This window comes from Leptonotus elevatus, chromosome 9, assembly GCF_054856555.1.
Source record: "Leptonotus elevatus isolate MCC_2025b chromosome 9, RoL_Lele_1.0, whole genome shotgun sequence".
Taxonomy (NCBI): Eukaryota; Metazoa; Chordata; class Actinopteri; order Syngnathiformes; family Syngnathidae; genus Leptonotus; species Leptonotus elevatus.
Genome location: NC_141247.1, coordinates 13369158 through 13390109, shown reverse-complemented (window position 1 = coordinate 13390109; position 20952 = coordinate 13369158). Strand labels below are relative to the sequence as shown.

Genomic DNA, 20952 nt, shown 5'->3' with positions numbered 1-20952 from the left:
AATTGCCAAGCTTATCTGAAGTATGTCACGATGTCTCCTATTTGTCATTGATATTTCTTATCATGCTCTCAGTGGTGAAAACTCATTGGATACATAAAAAAGAAATGCGTATTTGGGCAGGAATTGTGGTCTGTTTTCGATTAAAATCAGCATTAACAGCAAATAAATCTTCATTAAAGATTAAAAAAGAGACATCCTTTAAAATGAAGTCTACAAAGCACACGCAGTAGAATACAGATAATCTCATTATGTTAAGTCAAAATTGTCATAAAGTGGATTTACGCGTTTTTAGCATCAGACAACGATAAGTTTCTATGTATGTTAAAAAGTTGCAGTGATTTACAGTATCCGAGTAATAACCACTGTGAAGTCTGGAACTGTGGGATATCGAATTTGACTTTAAGAGTAAAGAATTGGTGTTCAGAGGCATGCAGTAGAGCGTGACCAGAAACACACTTTCATCTTTTTCTTTTCCCCCGTAATCCTCACAGCAACTCTTTCTGCCAATGAAATAAACTTTATATACCTCTGTGAATACCCCATAATCCAAATATATTCATATGAGCAAAAATGTAAATAATCTGCATGTTTAAAAAAATACACTCAGAATGTCAATCTCAATACATTTAAATTCACAGCGCACTTTCTGTTTTCTGTCAACGTGAGTAATGACAAATTATTCACCCACCCCACTTTTCCCTTTCATGGCCATATTGAATTATTTAAATGGTGTTATGTAAGATTTAAGGCTAATTAACTTGGGGTGGCCCCAGCTGTGATGGAGAATTTAACATTTTCACTGTAGTATATCTTGTCCATTATTCCTCAAGCTAAAATAAAGCGAGAATGCACAAATCAACCCGAATAAGCTATTTTCATTTTAAAAAGTACAATACAGTACAACAAATTTGACATTTCTATTTGACAATTGCATTATAAATAGTAAATAAATATGGACTTTTGTGCACTAAAATCCCAAATCCGGGGTCACCAACACGGTGCTTGTGGGCAACAGAAGGGCCACCTGAGTAGCTCTTGGGCCTGTTCTAAAAATAGCTACCAAAGGACATTGTGATTTCCCAAGAATATTGTAAAAGTGATTATTTAAAAGTAAAAACACTTGCTGCAGTTTACAAAGATGAAGTGTTGCATATTGATATTTAAATCATTAACGCATACATAAATATATATTTTTTTAAATAATGTCAAATTAAAGGTAATTTGAGCACATTTGTTATTTCAGAAGTGTGTATAAAACTGGCAGCCCTACTCATTGATCTGCGCCCAAGAAGTAGCTTTCAAAAAGACCCTTATCCAAGATGACGTATCGAACTCGGTCAGAAGAATTAAACTCACTTTGAAGATACTAATTGATCGTTGCACCCATTTGTGGAGAACAGACAGCAAAATCAATAATGTCTCAAGTAGTAGCTTTATGCTTCTTGCTTACATATGAACCACAAAAGCACACACAAAATACAAATCAAAGTTCAATTTTAGTGCCTTAAAAGGGACCAAAAGAGTTCAGTAAAATTTCACATTAATACTGTATAATGAGCTCAGTTTACTTAATATGAATTCATTCTTCGACTATGAGTGATTATAAGTCCACGGTAAACATCACCTCTTTCATAGTCAGCTCCAGTTTCCTCTTGATTCTGAACTGGACACATGTTTCAGAATATATGCATAGAAGCTCCAGTGCAGCAGAGAAGCTGTATTTCTATTCCCCCCCACCGCCCACAGCTAATTAAATTACTCAAGCATGGGTCTCCATCCCTGAAAAATATAACACATATTAACAATTCCTCATTTCTCGCTTGCCTCTACTTTGCACATTATCTTCTTATGGCCTTCAAAGCAAAAAAGAAAAAGAAAAAAGGATGAAGGACAAGTGAGGGAGACGACATGGGAATGACAATTCCTATTACGATAAAACAGTCCCTTGTCTTGTTTTCGCAAGAGAATTATATTTGAGCCTGTCACAGATTTCTAATTTACAGAAGGCCAATTACCTGTGGTTATTCTTTGCAAATGTCTATCTCATCATTCCCCAGCCTTTCTTAAAACAAACCAAAGGAATTGTCAAATCAAGCAGAGCTACAAAAGGCATTAACTGAACAATAGACTCAATCTCGCAAGTATGAATGAAGAGCAGAAAGTGAATAACTGAAGAAAAAAGAAACATAGGTGCGAAAGTTAGTAGCAGATGCACAAGACACATGTCACATGGCAAGACAAACAAGACACACAAACAAAAACGTAGCATCTGAAGAAATCAAAAACAAAAACAAAGTCCCCCAAAAATAAACAGTCCAAACAATAAGAAATTAGCTGTCAGAAAATGGTGTGACTTGTTGACATACAATAACCTGTTCACATGACCATTTTGATAGACCCCCCCCCAACCTAAAACGTATGCACTATAATTAGCATTTTGTTATTGTTGTTATTGGGAGTTATTTTATTTTCCAAGATAACCCAATTTGAAATTAGTATAGGGCAAAATCTAGCATTCCTGTAAAAACATATTCTCATGCAGTGAGTTTGTTTTGATTGTGATTGTTTTCGTTAGTATGGTTGAACAAGAACAGAAACGTTGATTTTCGTTTAACATTGTACTGTAGTGGCACACAGATTAATGCACAACACATGTGAAGATGCACATTTCAATTTCATTAAGTTTTGTTTTCAATTTAACTTTTTGTCATAACAGTCCAAGTCAGGTTGCAAAGTGAGCCAACTGCAGATAGAGCTATGGTGAAAAAAAAAAGAAAAGTGTTATGCACATTACTTCTCCACCAGGATTGGAGTGTAACAATAGCATACAAATAACAGTGATTTTGTGGCTGTGTCTTTCTTTTTCATCAAAGCATTCATTTTTGGCATCTGGCTGGGAGACCAGGTGGAAATGCAGCAAACACTGCAGATGTGGGAGAAAGCAAACAAGTGCCCAAATGCAGCTCAAAAGTGAGGATTTGCATTTTAAACCACACAGCAGACTGAGACAAAGCTAAGGCATCACAGTTTCCCCAACTTTAATCCAGTTGCAAGAGATGAAGAGTGATTGTGCCAATATCTTCAAAACAATACAGAGTGGCCTAAAAGTCAGCGCTTCATTTATTGTATTTTGTTTCAGGGATTATTTGGACACACAAGGCCATTAGCATTTGCAAAAAACAAATATGTATTGCATAGGAGTACAGTGATGTACAGTTTCTGTACTGTTTACATTTAGCAGTTGATTGATGCTTACAGGTCAAAATCGGGAGGCTAACAGTCATTCATTTGTAAAGTCTTGTGGAAATGTTTTACCGTACCTTGCTACCAATCAAAACCAGCTGAGAGTAGAATTGAAGTATCCGTTCATCATCGGCAAGCCCTGATGAAGGCAACATATTGTAGTAAATTTAATTTGCTTATCACATTTCTTTTTGAACAACAAAAACAACAACTGAGCTAATAATAGTCATAGCTTACTGGCACTACAATTAACTTCATAATTTAAGCACAGAGTCATCAAATATGAAAAGGAAATTGGGCAGCGCTGCACAAACAAAGAAATGACATGGTCATATTAAAAACATGTTTGTAGATGATAAAGCAGTCTGTTGAGGGGAGGATTAACATGGGGAGAACACACCGCCATTTACAGTGCGTTCAAGCTGTGTTGACGATTCTCTGCAGCACGGTGCCAGATGAATGGGCATGCCTGGTCATTAATTCCCATTTGAATGGAATTAACTGAGTTCCCAAAACCTCCATGGGCAAACTGGGAGCTTAGCACTCAATTCAGCACTCCACAGTTGAGAGAGATGACTGACTCCCTTCCAAGAGAGACCAGCAATAAAATTGCATGGCCTGATGTGGTTTATTTTTTTCCAATTCCAAATTCATAAATGACAAAAATCCAAGGCAGAGAGCCAGAGATATAATGTAACTCAAATGCACAAGTCTATCATCTGCTTGAATTTAAATGGGAAGAATCTAATCCATCAACAGCTTGCGGGCTAGCTCCCTTTTTTCCCCCTTTTTTTTTAAACATTCGCTGAAATGTGGAGGGCCATCTTGGCAGATATTTAGAGACAATTAAGCAGAGAATACTGAAAAGGCGTATCTCCTTATTTGAAATAGACGGTTAACAACATCAGGCAGCAGGATTGTGATTGCCAATAACACCCTGAGGCTTCATTTTGTAGTCACAAACCTAATGAAGATGAATGTGAGGTCCATATTTAGACGTGTGTGTGTGTGTGTGTGTGTGGGGGGGGGTGTGTGTGTGTGTGTGTGTGTGTGTGTGTGTGTGTGTGTGTGCAGTGGCACTCAATTTGCATTTAGTGAGTCAAAGCCTTCACAAGCAGATAATGCAATTTAAGCAACAGCCACTCATTGTCTTTGTATTTTCTTGCTATCATTACGAATCTGTTCATGATTTACATGCTAAAAGTGACCTGACCTGTATATACGCTACAGTACTACACTCATTACTCGTCTCCTCATGACTTATTGTGTTTAAATGGAATGTCATGAACATCTAAGTTGATTCCCCCTATAGTCGTACAATTACAAATTTGATCATACATTTACTAAAAATTAAAAAAAAGCCTCTGTAGTGTGATAACCACTGAACTTATTGTGATGAGTCTCCTCTCTCCTATAAACACACACACACACACACACACACACACACACACACACACACACACACACACACACACACACACACACACACACACACACACACACACACACACACAATATAATAACATGCTGCAGGTGCTCATAAAGCCTTTGAGTGAGAGTAAAACAGTTGATTAACCAGCGATCAGGTGCTTTGAAGACTTACTGATTATTTATGAAACACACATATTCGCACACGCACACACACACGCACAAGCTTATTAAGTCAAATTAAGTCTGTAGACCTGATTAGGCCTACCTCACAAATAATCAACTTTTGTATGTCCTCACAAAAAGATAAATTCCAAATAGAGGCATAGGCATTGGTAACAACCAATCACAGCCATAGGAACAAGAATGCCACTTACTCATCGTAGCGAGAAGTAAAGCCACTGGCGGCCATCTTACATTGCCACTCGCTAAACCTGCCTAACTCGACTACATTGATTTCTCTGCATTTTCATGTTATTTTCTGTCTTTATGGCGAAAATGGTTGTACCAATAAATTTGGGATTATATTTTTTCATTATTAAGGCATACCTCCAAGTGCTGCTCAAAGATTTGTCTGCATCATGTCAGAACCATGAACATTGAAATTAAAGCAGCGCCCATCAGGAAAGAATTTGCTGCGAAATGCAAATCTAATCTCTGTAAATTACAATACTGAGATGATCTAATCTGAATGGACGATGAAAACAGTGAAGTTTGTTCTTTGAGAGCCTTTAATACAGTGACAATTTAAGATGGCTGGCCTCTGGTTTTTGTCCTGAGGGGACAATTGTTAATCCATTTATAAGTCCCTGCCCTAGGCACTGAGATGTAATTTTCATTTGACAGTAAGTGGAAAAATCGCTGTCCCATGAGAGGAATGAAAATGGGTGGATTTTGCTTTTTCATTTACATTTCACAAACACTAAATTAACCAGAATAAATTGTTTAGACTACTGGGGCCACATTGAACATATTATTGTAAAGAACATTTTTGAGTTGACATCTGCTTTCAATATAGGTCAATAGAAAAGTATACTTAAAGATTTAATTAAAATATATTGCTCACAAAAGTTCAACAAAATTGTACTTAAATGTTTCAAAACAAACAGCTCTTAGCATTACAATGTATTTAATTGTATGTAAAAAAATTTTTTTCCTAAAGTCAACATTAGATTACCCCATCAATTTGTGTTAAGTAGCATGCTTTAAAGCGGATACAGAAGGTTCTAAAAAATAAAGGTGTTGTGAAAAATGTATATTCTGGTTAATAATAGCCTTTTGAGAAATAGATAGATGTGCCAAAAAAAAGGGGGGTTAAATGTTTTACTTAGTTTAACCACTGACCACTCACCATATAGAGGTAGTTTTGTTGAACAAAAAAAATGTTTTTTTTTTTTTTTACAAATAAATAAATACAAACATTTTTTCCCCCTCCTTAATAAAATGCCGAGGTATCGGATCGGGACTCGGAATCGGCCGGTCTGAAAATGAAGTGACTCTGACTGGGGTCCAAAAAAGTGTGATCGGGACATCCCTAATCTGAACCTTGAATCGATGAACCACAAGAGAGACCCTTCACAACCATTGTATAGAACCAGACTTTGAGAATCACTGTACGTATTATAAAATCTGATGAGATAAGCTACATTAAGCATAAGGCTGGATAAAGTAGTGCCAGTTGGGTGGATGTGGTTCACTGACCAACAGAACCCCACTATTCATGAACACATACAGTATAATAAGTAGTGGCAAATGTAATTAGACTTCGCCTTCCTAGACAAGACAAGCAGCGTGAACTTTTCTGGCCAATTAAAAGATGGTGCATAAATGAGACTCACCTCAGGACACAGTAAGCCTAAAACCAGAAACTCCAGAAGGAAACAGAACCATTCAAAGTTCAATATAACTTAACTGTCATATAATTAACAATACCCAAGGCACTAATGGTGTAGTGGTGCTAATAAAAAAATGAGGTCATTATACTATGGGGTTTACAATGCTCATTTCTGGCTACATTAAAACTTCTGGCATGAAAGTAGAACAGTATATTCCTATTGTTTGAAACTTTTATGCACCCACTATAGGCAACACATCATTTTTTGCTCACCTTCCTGTCCATGACTCACAAGACTTGTATGTGTTGAACAAGGTAAGAGACAAATATTTTAGGATGAGTGTTTCACTAAACATTGCATTCAACACAGTGTCAGTCCCCACTTGTCATGGTCCGTTAGGTGACACAAAAGCATTTCATCATTTCATCATTCATTTTCATCTTCCCCGACTCCGAGGGTTACTTGTTGACAACACTCTTCTGTGTGTTGCATCAAATTTAGGAGACATTTAATTTCAATTAACATGGACTTTGAATATAGGTGATGTGGCCAGTGACTACTATTCCCTATTGACGTTCTTTTACAACTGTCATGTACTTAACTTTCATCCCGTGATTATAAAACAACAGTCTCAGAGCCTTTAAAATGTCAATAAAACACACACATACACACTCCTTCAATCTTTTCATTTCCTGTCCCTCCTGAGTCCTGACCTTCACGAAATGCAAACATCTTCCTCGGGAGACTGAAATCCATTGTCTAAATGGCAGCGTTTTGAGAGGATGAATGAGATTTGGCAAAGGCCTTGTCATTGTTTTTTCATTTTGGGATGAATGAGCGCTCCGTTGTCACAACGCCCTACCACAGTTAACCTGAGACAAATACAAACAAGTTCAACAAGTCATTGGCCCGTCATGAACCCCAGTATAAATAAATTATTTTAAGGCATGTCTATTTGGATTCTCAGCCATGCAAGTCATGATAATCTGTAAAGACTGAATACTTATACTTATATGAATACTTGTTAGGTATGTAGTCTCACTATACACCCTGTACCGATCGTCAACCAATTGCAGGGCAAAAAGATGAGTTCTGTTTTCTTGTGCAGGTAGCAGCAGGCATTTCATAGTCCCCTTTAATGAGGCAAGGTGAAAAAATGTATAGCTTTTAATCATTAATTCATGACTTTGTCTGTTAACGCACGAGCTCATTTGCATGTATCCTGTCCTTTGTCTGTCGATCAAAAAATAGTGAGAGATGAATGTCAGCTCTATTAACATCCATTATGACCGGCAATCCTGAGCAGCATCTCGTCAAGCTTGTGCGTGCGATCTCCACATCTAATATAAGTTCTTCTAACAGATGGTTAATACACTTTTAAAGGGTATTTAACAGGGTGCATGCTTTAGCGTTGCTCTTTTCCCCAGAAACAAATGTGTGATTAGATGCACTTGTGGCCATTATGTATCCCCAGGGTGCATGTGACCTAACCAGCTTCATTGAATAGTTTATTCCCTTGCATCTGTTGTTCCTTGAAGAATGTCCAAGATCCAGAAGCAGGGCATTTCCAACTCTAATTACTTATTGAATATATTAAGCTGATAGATTCAGCCACTTTTCAAGCATTGATTGCACCCACCAATTGTAAATGCTCATTTAAAACATTTATACATTCCAAATGAATGCATGAAACTACATCTGTATGCATTGACATGGCTTCATTTGCATAATTGTGGCTAAAATAGCCTGAAATTGAAGTACAGTGTTAGGTCAGAATTCTTATCCCCTCTTCCTGGGATGCGGTGGCCTACAAACCTTGTCATCCATCGGATGACACCTAATCCGAGAATAATTGCTTTGAAAGTGGCAGGTGTCCTGCTTCACTTGCCCTCGCCATCATAAATAAGACATTGCACACACACACACACACACACACACACACAACCCCACACCCCCCCCCCCCCACACACACACATATACGCACACACACAAACACACACACTGTTTGACCCATGTAAGCCAGTGCACAGTGTAGTTAAAACATTTAAGCATTTACACTCTTCACCAGATTTTCTATAATGAGTTATATTTTGATGTTGTACACAGAGATAGAACCAGTTTTCTATAAATACTTAAGTAATAATTGCTGAGGTCTGAAATTGAGAAGCAAAGTTTCAATTAGTATACAAGAAATGTTACATTTGTAACTGACCCAGTGTTTGTGTGCATGCGTGTGTATTGACCAACCTTTCAGACGGCAATGGTTGCACAGCACAGAGGTAGAGAAATGAAGGCAGTCAATCGATGACATCAGGCAGCCTGTCATCAGGCATGTGGATTCACTGCAATCGTATGATTGTCAATTACTGACGGCAAACACTGATTCCAATGATAATAAATGTCCAAACAATAAGCAACGTTTCAAAGATGATCTAAACTAGAGCCGAGCAATCCTGCACTAGCCATAGTCATCTTAGCAATTTTGCCAGTTTTTTCAGTCATTTTAACAAAGAATGCATCTAAGGTCATAGGCCATAAAACATTAAATGTGTCCATATCTTGTCACATGGTTTTATTACAATTAGAATGCAGTGGTGCCTTGAGTTGTGAGTTGTATTTGTTCTGTGACCATGCTCATAACTCAAACTCTGTTCTAGCCTCTCCACCCAAAATTTGCAATGTTTAAAAAAAAAAAAAAAAAAAAAAAATGGTGCTCTATAATATGGAACTTTACAAAAACATATAGCAATACAATAAACCCGCCTCCATCGCAGATTCCAGGTTTGCGTTTTTTTTAAACAGTTCATAACCCTATTTTGGGATAACACACTTTAATATTGCATGTAATTCCAGTTTTAACACTAGATAGCAGCACAATTTAGTTTGCAAATGTGCACGTAAATTTGACAGAAGGAAACAAGACGTGCAGCCTATTTTTTTGTTAAAAAATGACCAAATCCACTGCAAATCCTGCTTTTTACGCCTACAGAAAGCGACAGCTTTGTGATCCTGGTCACTTGGATCCCAAGGCACCACTGTATGTTTTTGTTTTAAAGGGAGACAAGGGGAAACATTTGCACTCATTTAGCAACCTATAGCTTCCAAACATTGCAAACAACTTACACACTAGCAGTTCCTGCTGGACTTACAGTAGGTTGGATGACATTCAGACATATCTCTAAACTCTAGAGTAATTAATGAGCCCAGTGTGCGTGGAGTGGGTGGAGCTGATGAACAAGGGATGAGAAGAAGAAGCAGGGGTGCAAATGAAAAAGCTGTGTTTAATTAGACCCATACAGAGTACGGCCTGTTCTGTGGGACTTTTCAGTCCTATACATGAAGTCTTCTGCACAGCCGTTACCATTAACAAAAGGAGACAAGATAATGTGCTGGAAATGGAAAAAAAAAAGAGTGCATATGTTGAGTGTGGACTGCTGCCATTTATGAACACTTTGTAGTTTACCATTTTTAATAGGAATGAGAAATTTTAAACTGAATTGACCTTTTTATACTCAAATTTGAGTCGGAAGTTAATCGAGCATGATATTTACTCATTCAAACTTTTTTTGTTGTTGTTAAGTGAGTACATCTTCGGTATAAACTTACACAAGGTCACTCTTATACCGTTGATAAACACGCAACACTTCCAGGTGGTTAACTTGGTGTAAAAGCCTGTACGACTTGATTCTTAACACATGCCACAAATGGAGCTGAACATCCATCTGGCAGACAGGGGGAGGTGTGTCTGAGGCTCAGGGACCATCACCTTGAGAATCAATGTGTCATGGAGCGTTTTGTAAAAGTGTGACTGTGAAGCAAAGCTGCAATACAGACAGTGTTTATCTCTTTCCCAGCGGCGTGACTCGCATTCATCAAAATTCGATCTCACTCCCGTTTTCGACTGCGCAGTGCTACTATCTGCTCAACAACTGTACCATGGATCTATTTTTTTGTATTACCTGTATTGCTACACCTCATTTAAAACTTGATGTCCTCTGGACACAATATTAGGTTAGGAAAACTTGCTTAATAATAAATGTGGTCTTCACAAAGACATTGACATATCAGTATAGAACCGCAATACTGTATATCAAACTGAGAAGCATTTCTAACACTACGTTCGAAACTAAAATCAATTAAAGGGATAAAAGCAAGGAAGAAGTAGTGGAAGTGTGAAATCTTTCCTTCCGGCTCAGCTCGGACATGACTTGTTTTGAACTGATGCAAGGGATTGGCGTCAGAGTCCATCACCAGTGGAATACTGTGACCACCCTGCGTAACTGATAACACATACACTTACACGCAAACATTGCACATTCCTTGTCACTCACACACACAGATGAATAAGTTTGTGAGCACTTGCCCTTTGGATATGAAAGTAGACTACAGCAGGGCAAATTGTACTGCAAGGAGGGAAAGCAGCGTGAAGCAAATCCCCACAGGAGGGGACAGAGGGCAGTTACCGTGGCAACAAGGCCTCTGGTGGCAACTGACTGATCAGTGGGCGGACAATTAAATATCCTGGGTGATTCCTTAAGAATGTCTCAGGAATGGGTCATTGGAAATATTTTACATGGCTGCACAAATTGTGATTATTCCCTCATTTTAACAACTCTGGTCACATCCTAACAATTCAAAACCGAGTATTCAATATTTTTCTCCCTAAGCAATTAGCTGTGACGTCACTCTACAACGGCGAACCCTTTGAATGGTAAAACACAATATACTCAAGTATAATACTAGATAGCTTTCTTGATTTATAAATATTCAACATAACTCCACGTAACACAATGTACATGACAGTATGTTGCTATCTCCCTGCATGAGGGGGCATGGAGTCAGGTGCAATGTTACAGAACCTGGAGTGGATTCGGAAAATTTATCAATAAAAAAAAGTCAGGAAATCCTACTTGAACATCTAAACTTTATTTGGGGTTAATTACAGGCAGTTTAAATGGTGTGTGCTTAGTTCTATTTAACATGAGTTTGAATGTGATTGTTAATTCCAAACATATAGCCACATCCCAGTTATAAGAGGGTATGAACACGTGCGCATCCTCATTATGTCAGTTGTTTCTTTATTTCAACTTTCAGTAAGGTTTCTTTTTTTCCCCAACTGAGTTTTTCATGTTATACTGTATGTCACATAATGGTGGAAAAGTTTTGAAATTATGTATCTTGGTCTCTTTTTGTGATATCACAAAAAAACTGACATTTGAACAGACTTTTTACATCATCTGTACTTTGGTCTCTGTTGTTTGTTCTCAAAATGTAATCGATGGTCTGACCACACAGGATACCACCCACAGATAAAATCCTCATATTTCAGCCTCTCTCCATTTCCTCTTCTGGGTTGCCTTTGTGTCTGACATACAAGCACAGTGACGTTAGGCCTTGCAGATAACTGATTGCTAATTTGCTGCCACTGAGACACACCAAACACACCAGGAAGCTTGTAAGTGCTTGACACATTGCATAAGCAGATGTACAGTGCGATCATCACCCATGAATCATCAATTTAAGGTGACACACCCAACCCTAATGTCATTCTTCTGTCTCGCTCCGATAAAAGCCCATCGAAACATTCTTAGGAGCATTAAGTGGCACATGACTTGAAAACAAAGCTTAGTGTATGCCAAAGGAAGTATTGATGTCAGCGCGTTCTTATCTTTGCATGCTCGAAACGAGCACTTTACAAAAAGATCTACAGCATATCTAAATGACTGTTTAAATCCTCTTTCGAAAAGCGAATGGAAATTCTCCACCTGAACCCAGTTACCACCAGCAGCATCACGGACAGAATGCCATTCAAAGACAAAAGATCTTTCCTGTCCAAATAGAAATAATCCCTAAAAGATAAAAAAAAAAAAAAAGATCAGACAGAAAACGTGACTGGTTTCAAATATCCTTCTAAACCCAACATAATTCTGTAGAGATGACATAGCAAGATAATACCTGAAGATGTAAAATTCATCAGGAAGGAGTGTCGTCTGTCAGATATCCTTTAACATCAACTGGAGACATTATAAATCCTACCTGACATTTTGACGTTTATAAAGTGTATTTGAGGTCAGAGCAATTTGTAGTGATAATTGATATTTAGAACTATCCCCCAAACAACATTTGTGAATAAGCACACCATTCACAATGTATTGATTAAATCTTGTTTAGCTGATTTCTACATTGTAGATGCTCACTACTAACCCTAATGGTCAAATCACATGCGAGAGTTGAAATGTAGATTTGAATCATAAGAAAGTAACTCATCACACCTTTTTAGAATGAAGCGCTTAGCAACCACAATGTATTTTGTCTCTTTAGTGCCAGCAAATGGATCAAAACAAATCAGTATGCACAGCCACATCACATCAATCTCGAAACCAATGTTTGAAAAATGGCCTTTTTTTTTCCAGACCAATGAGACCTTGTAGCTCATTGTCAGTTGCAAGCAAGTTTTAAACATTTAAAGGAGAGTAATGTAGAGGGACACTTATGTGCCAAACCATTGCCACCCTGAAATGTAGAATTTTTAACCTGATGACCACTACAGCTGCTTTTATTGTTTCTTCCCCTCTATTGAAATTGTGCACCCCGAGCAATATGTTAAAATTCATATAATTCTTTCTTTTAAAAGGTGAAATGATCTCGGAGTGTAATGGTTGTCTGGAAATGGCGCCCACGAGAAAAGACCTTAAAGCCACTGGTGCCAGTTGGACCTTGCAGCTCTGGTACACAGACTTAGAGAACAACTTAGTATGGTGTATAAGCGGTTAGTTGATTGCTTGCAAAATATATGTGTCTTGGTCAGTGAGGGAGACTTGTACCTCAAACTATCACATGACTTTTTCAACAATACAACACACACACTAGTGACATTTGATTCCTTTATTTCATAAATCTAACAGAGCAGGAAAGTCATTCCACCATACCAGTCTCCATACTCTTTTCACAAATACTCAAATAATTATTTGTTGGAATACTTTAGTTTTATTTAAAGCGGAAGTCAACCTTAAACATTTCGTGATAATATGTTACATGTGACCTCACTAGTCTAAACATGACATTCTAATTAATATTACATTTATGGAATATGAGTAATCCAGAAAAATCCATTCGTTTTTTTTATCCATCTCGGCCAGCCATTTTGCCACTTACTGTCGATTGAAGATGACATCACAGTTGCTCAGGTGTCAAGCAACGACCAATCACAGCTCACGTTTTTTTCTGAAGCCGAGCTGTGATCGGTTGTTACCTGAGACCTGAGCAACTGTGATATAATTTTCACTCGACCTCAAGTGGCAAAATGGCTGCCTTCTGATATTGATGCTGGATTTTGCTCCTTAACTCATATTCCACTAACACAATATTACCCAGAATACCATATTTAGACTAGTGGGGCTGCATAGAACATGTCAATATTTTTTTTCTGGGTTGACTTCCCCTCAAAGTCATATCGTTTAGTAATTAAAACGAGAGAGAGCGAGAGAGACCGAGAGAGAGAGAGAGAGAGAAAGAGGGAGAGAGAGAGAGAGAGAGAGAGATGAGGAGTTTGCATGTTCGCCTCGTGCTTGCGTGGGGTTTCCTTCCTTGCTGGTAGATCTAATTGAATGCTAAATTATCCATAGAGGACAAGAACTGAGAGTTGCAATCACGCAGCAAGTATATGTTTTCCTTAAGTACTTGGTTCCCTACCATTCTTGCATTTCATGACAAAGCACCACGGCTGCAGAGGTGAAAATAAAAAAAAGGCAAAAAAGAGCAGTCCTGCCTTGACGAGCTGTCAAATTCAGGATTACTAAAGCTGTGCTGTTAAAACCCACAGCAGCACTGTTCCACTTGCTGCTCTGCCATCAGCTGTTTGTGCATCCTGTCAGGAAGATGGAGAGCGAAAGCGGGCAAGAGAGATGGATAAGAGGCAATCCTTGCAAGAGGCCAAATGGGCTGGAAACACAAGAGGAGAATGGATGGAGTGAAAAGGCAGTGCGTTGCGAGGAGGAAGCGGGTGGAAAGTGAAGTGACAGTGGACGAGTGGAAAGGGGGCGGCCGATAAGAAGGATTGCTGATTACTAGCATGTTATCAGCAATGATAGATGGAGTCGTGCTGGTAATAGCAACACCTGAGCGACCTCCGACTGCTTAAGAAAAAGGAGCATTTCAACACTGCCCTCTGTAGGGCAAAATGAGAGTTACTGGTGCTACGAGACAAAAACAAAACAAAAATTAAAGCCACTAGTGATTTACTGCTCTCTAGTGGACAATGCCCACTCCTGCAAATCGACTGAGAGTAAACTTCTTTATTTACATAAACACATTGCAATCATGGATAATATGCACTTACCATTTTAATTAAATTAGAACTGTCTCCAAATGAGCTGGCAACTTCATTTGAGTACCACAGGTTCATGTTAAGGCCTTATTAGTTTTCCACTGGTTGCTCATAATTAAATTCATTATGACTGGTGAGAGCAGAGAGTCTGAAGATGAGGATTAATTGTGTGATAAGTATACAACAAAACACCACAAAAAAATTGTTTTTTGTTTTGGATATAAAAGAAAAACCTCACAAAATTGGTAGATGCATACTTAAGGACAGAGACAACAAAGTGAACTTAGGGAGGTGGTAATGCTGGCGTCAAGCTGAAATATATACTTATTCTCTTAGAGACATAAATCAAACTTAAAAAAACAATAACTTTAAGAAGTCAGAAAAAAAGACTATGAGGCAAATGGTAAATAGAGCTTTTATAGAGCAACAAAACATCCCTTTTCAACCCGCGTTTGATAAGAAATACATAATGTTTATCTCTCTGGAGAATAACAAGTACCCATTCCACAATGTCACATTTCAATACAGAACCCTAATTGGATTTTCTTGCTCAGAGGATCTTTAGCTAGACGAAGCAACCTTTCTGAATGTGTCAAATCATTATTTGCACAACAATGATGCAAGCTGTATTATACTTTTTTTTTTTGTGTTTCTTTTTTATCAAGCACAACAGTGTGGCAGCTTCCAGCCAAACTGACAGAAGAGCTCCAAGATGGCATTTAGCGTGACAAGCGATCATTAAAGCTTACTAGCTAAAGGTCATCGTTTATTGACAGCTATGCTGAATTACTCTGAGGTGACATCACTAAAGTAAAGGGACATTCGGTGAGTGTGAAAACAGAGCTTTGATACAAAATACTGAGCGGATATCAGAAATGATTGTCAGTGTCTTTTCCTGCATCATTGGTCATCACATCTTCTGTCTTGGAGCTCTGTGAAAAGAAATACATGCAACATCATATGCTATTTTTGGAAAATGCAGTCATCAAAATACAGTTCAGTAATAGATAGCTACTCTACCAATCAAATATTCGTTCTTAAACATAATGCTCATTGTAAGCATTCTTTTACAATTCATTATTTTATAGAACAGCCCTGCAAGAGGTTATTTATTTATATAGATGTAGGGAGAGGGTCGTTTGTACTTGGAGAGCAAGCCACATTTTATATCTGTCTTTCGGCAATATTTTTAAGAGTGTGATAAGATATGATATTCAAAATCCTCCAGGCGAATTTCAGAGTACATTACAGTAAGGCATTAATTTTGCATTACGAGCTTTAGCTTTCCTCACCGATTTTCTGGGAGCAATCACACAGTTCTACCATCTCATAATGAAGGTGAAGTATACTTGAATACAGAACATTGTATTCCAAATTAGTATGCAAATAATGTTTTTCTCTGACTTTCCAGAATGCACCCAATGAATTAGTTTTTTTTAAGTAAAAATGACAGTTTAAATGCACTGTTTCAAATTATTACACACAACAGTTTCAAAACATTTTCTAGGCTACAAAGTAATGAGTTGTTGAGTTTTCAGCATACTAAAAGTTATTTCTCACGACTCTTGTATCCATTGAACTTGTACGTTTTTGCAGATCCTCTGCTTGAATTTCTGTGCAGTATGTCAAAATAGCCTCTCAGAGCAGCTGTTTGGATGTGAACTGCCCTCCCAGCTTCATTAATGTTTTGTTTGAGGATGCACCAACAATTCTCAATAGGGGTGAGATCAGTGGCGGATGGGGTCACGTTTTGAGTTTCTCAGCCAAAGGTGCAGAGGCAATCCTCGCAGCATGAGATTGTTCACTGATGAGTGTCGTGCATTTGTAACCATGCATGGTCCAGATGGATGGAGTAGTGAATGGTTGTTGGGCCAGAATCATGGAGAGAGAGCTGATCGCCCCCCTTTAGGTTCCCTGAAGGTGTGAAAATGACCTCTGAAAACTATGTGGAGTTTCTCACTGGCCACACACACACACACAAAATAAACATGTTCTAATGTTCTCAAAAATCATCTTTAAAACATGACAATGCATCATATCAAGCTGCAAGGAGTACTATCATTCGCTGCTATGGGCAAAAAAGGGCAGAAATTCATGGTGAGGCTCCCATCCTACCCTGACTTAAACCCTATGGAGAAACTTTGGAGGTCCCCCAAGCAAAAAGATTTACTGCATGACCTTTAATATTACCTTTTTAAACAGCACAATGCACCTTTAACATAAAAATGGAAAAAAAATGTTAAACTAATAGAAATATAGCTTCGCAGTAACTTATAAATAATAATAATTCATAAAATGCAGTTAAAAATAAAACTTTTTACTGTACTGTACTGTAAAAAACAAGTGTGATATTGATTTGTGTTAAGGTCATTTTTCTGCCACTAGATGGCATCATTGCATTTCTAAGACATTGGTGACAGATCATTGCATTTTTCTTTTCATATTAAGAGCTATCTAATCTTTAACATGAAATAACTTTTGAAATTCTGCACATTTAAAAAATGGTAAAACCCAAATATACCACAATACTACAAATATATGCATTATTATTACATTTATTACTGCAAAATTTTGACATGGACGTGCTACATTGCAACTGACATTCCCCCAGTACAAACTTTCCAAGTAAGGGGTGGTCAATCACGCGTTTGAAAAATTTGTGGCGTTAAAATAATTTTAAATGAACTCAAAATTAACACACCAATTTTGATACCCCTAATTGAAAGAGCTTTCAGATTTCAGTAAATGTGACCTCTCTGTGCAGAAACCGGTGGACTTTGTCTACCTTGGACTTGAAGAGGAAGCCAATGACGCCTTTGGAGCGTCTGTCTGCTGTTCGGTCTGATGTGATGCAGAGGGACATGGACTTGCTATCTCTCCTGGCTCGGGAGGTCTCCGGCTCCTCCACCCCACCCGCCACCGCCAGAGATAAACCTGTAGAATGAGTGCAAGTTATGTGAATACTACTTTACTAAATGAACTAGTTAAGTGCGTGTTTTTGTGTAGTTTACCTGTAATGGTAGGCAAGGACCTGGAATTGGTGCCGCTCAGTGACACATTCCCATTATTGGGCTCTGACAAGTTGGTTTCACTACGGAACTCTTGCTTCTTGGACAGCTGTGTGTGTGTGGGGGGAGGGGGGGGGGTGACAGAGATCATCATGACAGATCTACACAGATTGCCCAGAACTCAACCAATGACAACCAACGCTGACCCGTTTGCAGTCCAGAGTGTTTGTCTGCTCTTTCTCCTCTGTGATGAAGATCATGCTACTCCTCTTCCTCTTCTTCTTACTCTTCCTCAATTTCACTTCAGAGTCGCCCACGGTCACAACATCGTCTTCCTGCGTGCTGAGGCTGCCGCTGGAGCGTGGCAGCATGTTGCTGAAGAATGCCTCAGACGGGAAGTCCCTGCAAAGAGGAAAATAAAGATTTTGGGTCTGATTTACAAAAATTCAGTGGGCCAGTAAGATGAGTTCAGGCTAACAGTTTGTGCATGCTGTGGATTGGTGTGTACTTAGAATGTGACACAATTGGCAACAAAGTGTAAAAGTATTGGACACATCCCTATTTAAATGAGGGTGACAAATGAAATTTAAAGTGATGGGATTGGAAGTGTTAGTGGAAGAGGTAGAAAATGTTATTGCTGAATCAATTTTTTTTTTTTCCTGGCATTTCAAAAATATTTACATGGGCAGAGAAGCTCAGCTTTCCCTCTTGCCTTTCATTTTGCCTACACACCCTCATCACCACGGTAACTGCAGTCATCAGTCCGTACAGTGGTGCCGGTTTACATCTGCCTTTCTGATGCGGTGCTGAATTAATCTCAGGTTTAGTGAATCAATTTGTGCATATTAAATGTATTTACTTGCATCTATTTCTTTAAGTAGAAATGTGCAAAATGAATTGCGTGGCTTTCTTTTTAACTTCTCTTGTAGACATAATTCTGGATGTGCCTGGCAAGTAGATCAGCTTCCACGTTGTTTTTGTTTGGTAAATCCGTCGCTTACAGTTTAAAAATTGTCAGTCTTGTATTAATTTTCATATCTTTTTTGGGGGGGGATAATGTTACTTTACTACCTGTCAACAGAGAGTTTGGTTGGCGTTGCACATTCAGAGCCTTGCAGTGAGGAAATGGAAATGATGGACTGACGAACGGATCGCAGCATGGAGCAAGGTCGAGTAGATTTTCTGTCATCCAAGTCAAACTAGAAAAAGAAATAGTGAAACAGATGTACGTAATATCCATCGACCCAACATTCCTTTTTTAAAAATGTGTCTCCTGTTTGTGAAGACCATAATGTTACAATGGCACGACAATGACAAATCGGCAAGACTAGTAATCAAGGAACATTGGTTTTAGTTAGTGATAGCAAAATGAAGCTTCATGAAGCACTTGCGATACTTTTTGACTCCTCAAGATGGCACTCCTGATTCAAAGATGCAATGCAAATGTAATCCATTTTCATTGCACTTGCCTTTATCTTTAAACCAAGAGCACCATCTAGAGGAGTCAAAAAGTATCGCAAATGCTTCATGAAGCTTCATTTTGCCATCACTAGTTTTAGTCACCACATGGGTAAACAGTACAGAGTCAAAAGGAAGAAGTTGAGCCATCCGAGGAGCCACAGAACCATCCAGTGAAAAAAATGACAACATTATGTTTATGTGTCTGACTTCCTGTCGAGTTTGGAGTTCTTACCAACTCTCTCACGCCGTACTCCTTCTCCACTTTCTTTTTCAGCTCTTTGAAACATTCCTCCATGCGCTCGTGAAAGGGACGCAGGTCATCGGTGACTCTCTTCCCATGGAGTGCAATACCTCCGCCCAGTAATGGAATCTTTAAACACAAAGATTCAAAAGTTTAGTACATTAAAATTGTCATAAATTTGAAGGTAGGGTAGCAAATAGATTGAGCTTTCAAAATCTCTTAGGGTTCTTTCTTGATTTGATTAGGGGTAATAAAAAGAAAACCAATCATGTAAATTCAAAGAGACAACAACTGTAAAACAAATGTTAAAAAATGCTTTAACTTGTTTGATTAGCTGAAATGTAATTTTGTTAGGTACCTGCCATGCAATGAGGTCTTTAAGACGCAGGAGTTTCTCTTTGTCATCAGGGTTCTGCTGAGTGTACTCTTCTGTAAAAAAAGCCTGATAGCAAACACACCGTTAGGATTGGATGTGATTACATTATAAGTCTACATTTTCAAAACTCTATTAAAAAAAATTGACCAATATAATCACTCTAAACACCATTAATGTGGCCTATAACCTAAAAAATCAACTGAAGGGGAAAAAAAGCACCCCTCTCTAAAATACTTGTATTCATTGAGTTGTACAGGCTTAGCAAAATGGTGAAATAAAAAGGTTAAAAAATGATTTATCTTGGTCTCAGGGGTGTTTAGACTTTTTGTATCCAATGCATATAATGTAGAAGCTGTGTTGAATCAACATAAATAACAATTTATTATAAACCATCAGTAAATGTTTTGTCTTATGACAACTACTAACTCATTAAAATTTTATGTTATGAAAATTTACTTTTTAATTGCTTGTATGAAGATAGTTGTGTCTCAAGAGTGCCTGCCTTCCCATCAAGTGTGAAATTAAAAAAACAAGTAAATATTTGTATCTTCCTTTTTCTGACAATGTGTCCGTGAGCGAGCCACTCAGCACTTCACGCTTACATGAAATGGGGCTAATTTACATAATTATAGTCACCCTTACAAAGTCCCTCCACCCATCATTGGGCAGTTTAGATCTACAATCTGCCATTGTCAAGCCATTACCATAGTGTGGTGCCGGTGGGTGTTAATTAGTAGTGACTTCATGCATGTGCCAATCATTTGCGGACTGGATGTGTCTCCCCTTTAAGGCCTAAATCGGCAACACGATTGGATCATTTAATCACCTTTTCATATTTGGCAAAGCCACCCATGACTGCCGGGTCCACAATGCCATTGAGCAGCATGGAGAGAGGGTTGATGGGAAGGCTCCAGTCCGCCTGGTACTGGTTGATCATGGCCAGAATCTTCTCATTGGTGGACTCCATGGTTTCAATGGCATTCTCCAAAGGGGACAAGGTCGTCTGAAGGTGGATTGGCCCATGGATTAGAGGG

The 20952-nt window shown here is 38.3% G+C and overlaps 1 protein-coding gene across 1 annotated transcript in view; it reads right to left on the bottom strand.

Annotated features, from left to right (window-relative positions):
- Window positions 1–15167: 15167 nt before the first annotated feature.
- dock2 (dedicator of cytokinesis 2) overlaps window positions 15168–20952 on the bottom strand; it is a 106484-nt gene continuing 100699 nt past the window's right edge. The window contains exons 44-51 of the mRNA XM_086084226.1: window positions 20745–20921; window positions 19901–19984; window positions 19534–19671; window positions 18912–19039; window positions 18047–18242; window positions 17844–17949; window positions 17618–17766; window positions 15168–15764 (exon numbers count right to left, since the gene is read on the bottom strand). Of these exons, the coding sequence (XP_085940352.1) occupies window positions 15702–15764; window positions 17618–17766; window positions 17844–17949; window positions 18047–18242; window positions 18912–19039; window positions 19534–19671; window positions 19901–19984; window positions 20745–20921 (1041 nt within the window). The 3' untranslated portion in view covers window positions 15168–15701. The remainder of the gene's footprint in view (window positions 15765–17617; window positions 17767–17843; window positions 17950–18046; window positions 18243–18911; window positions 19040–19533; window positions 19672–19900; window positions 19985–20744; window positions 20922–20952) is intronic.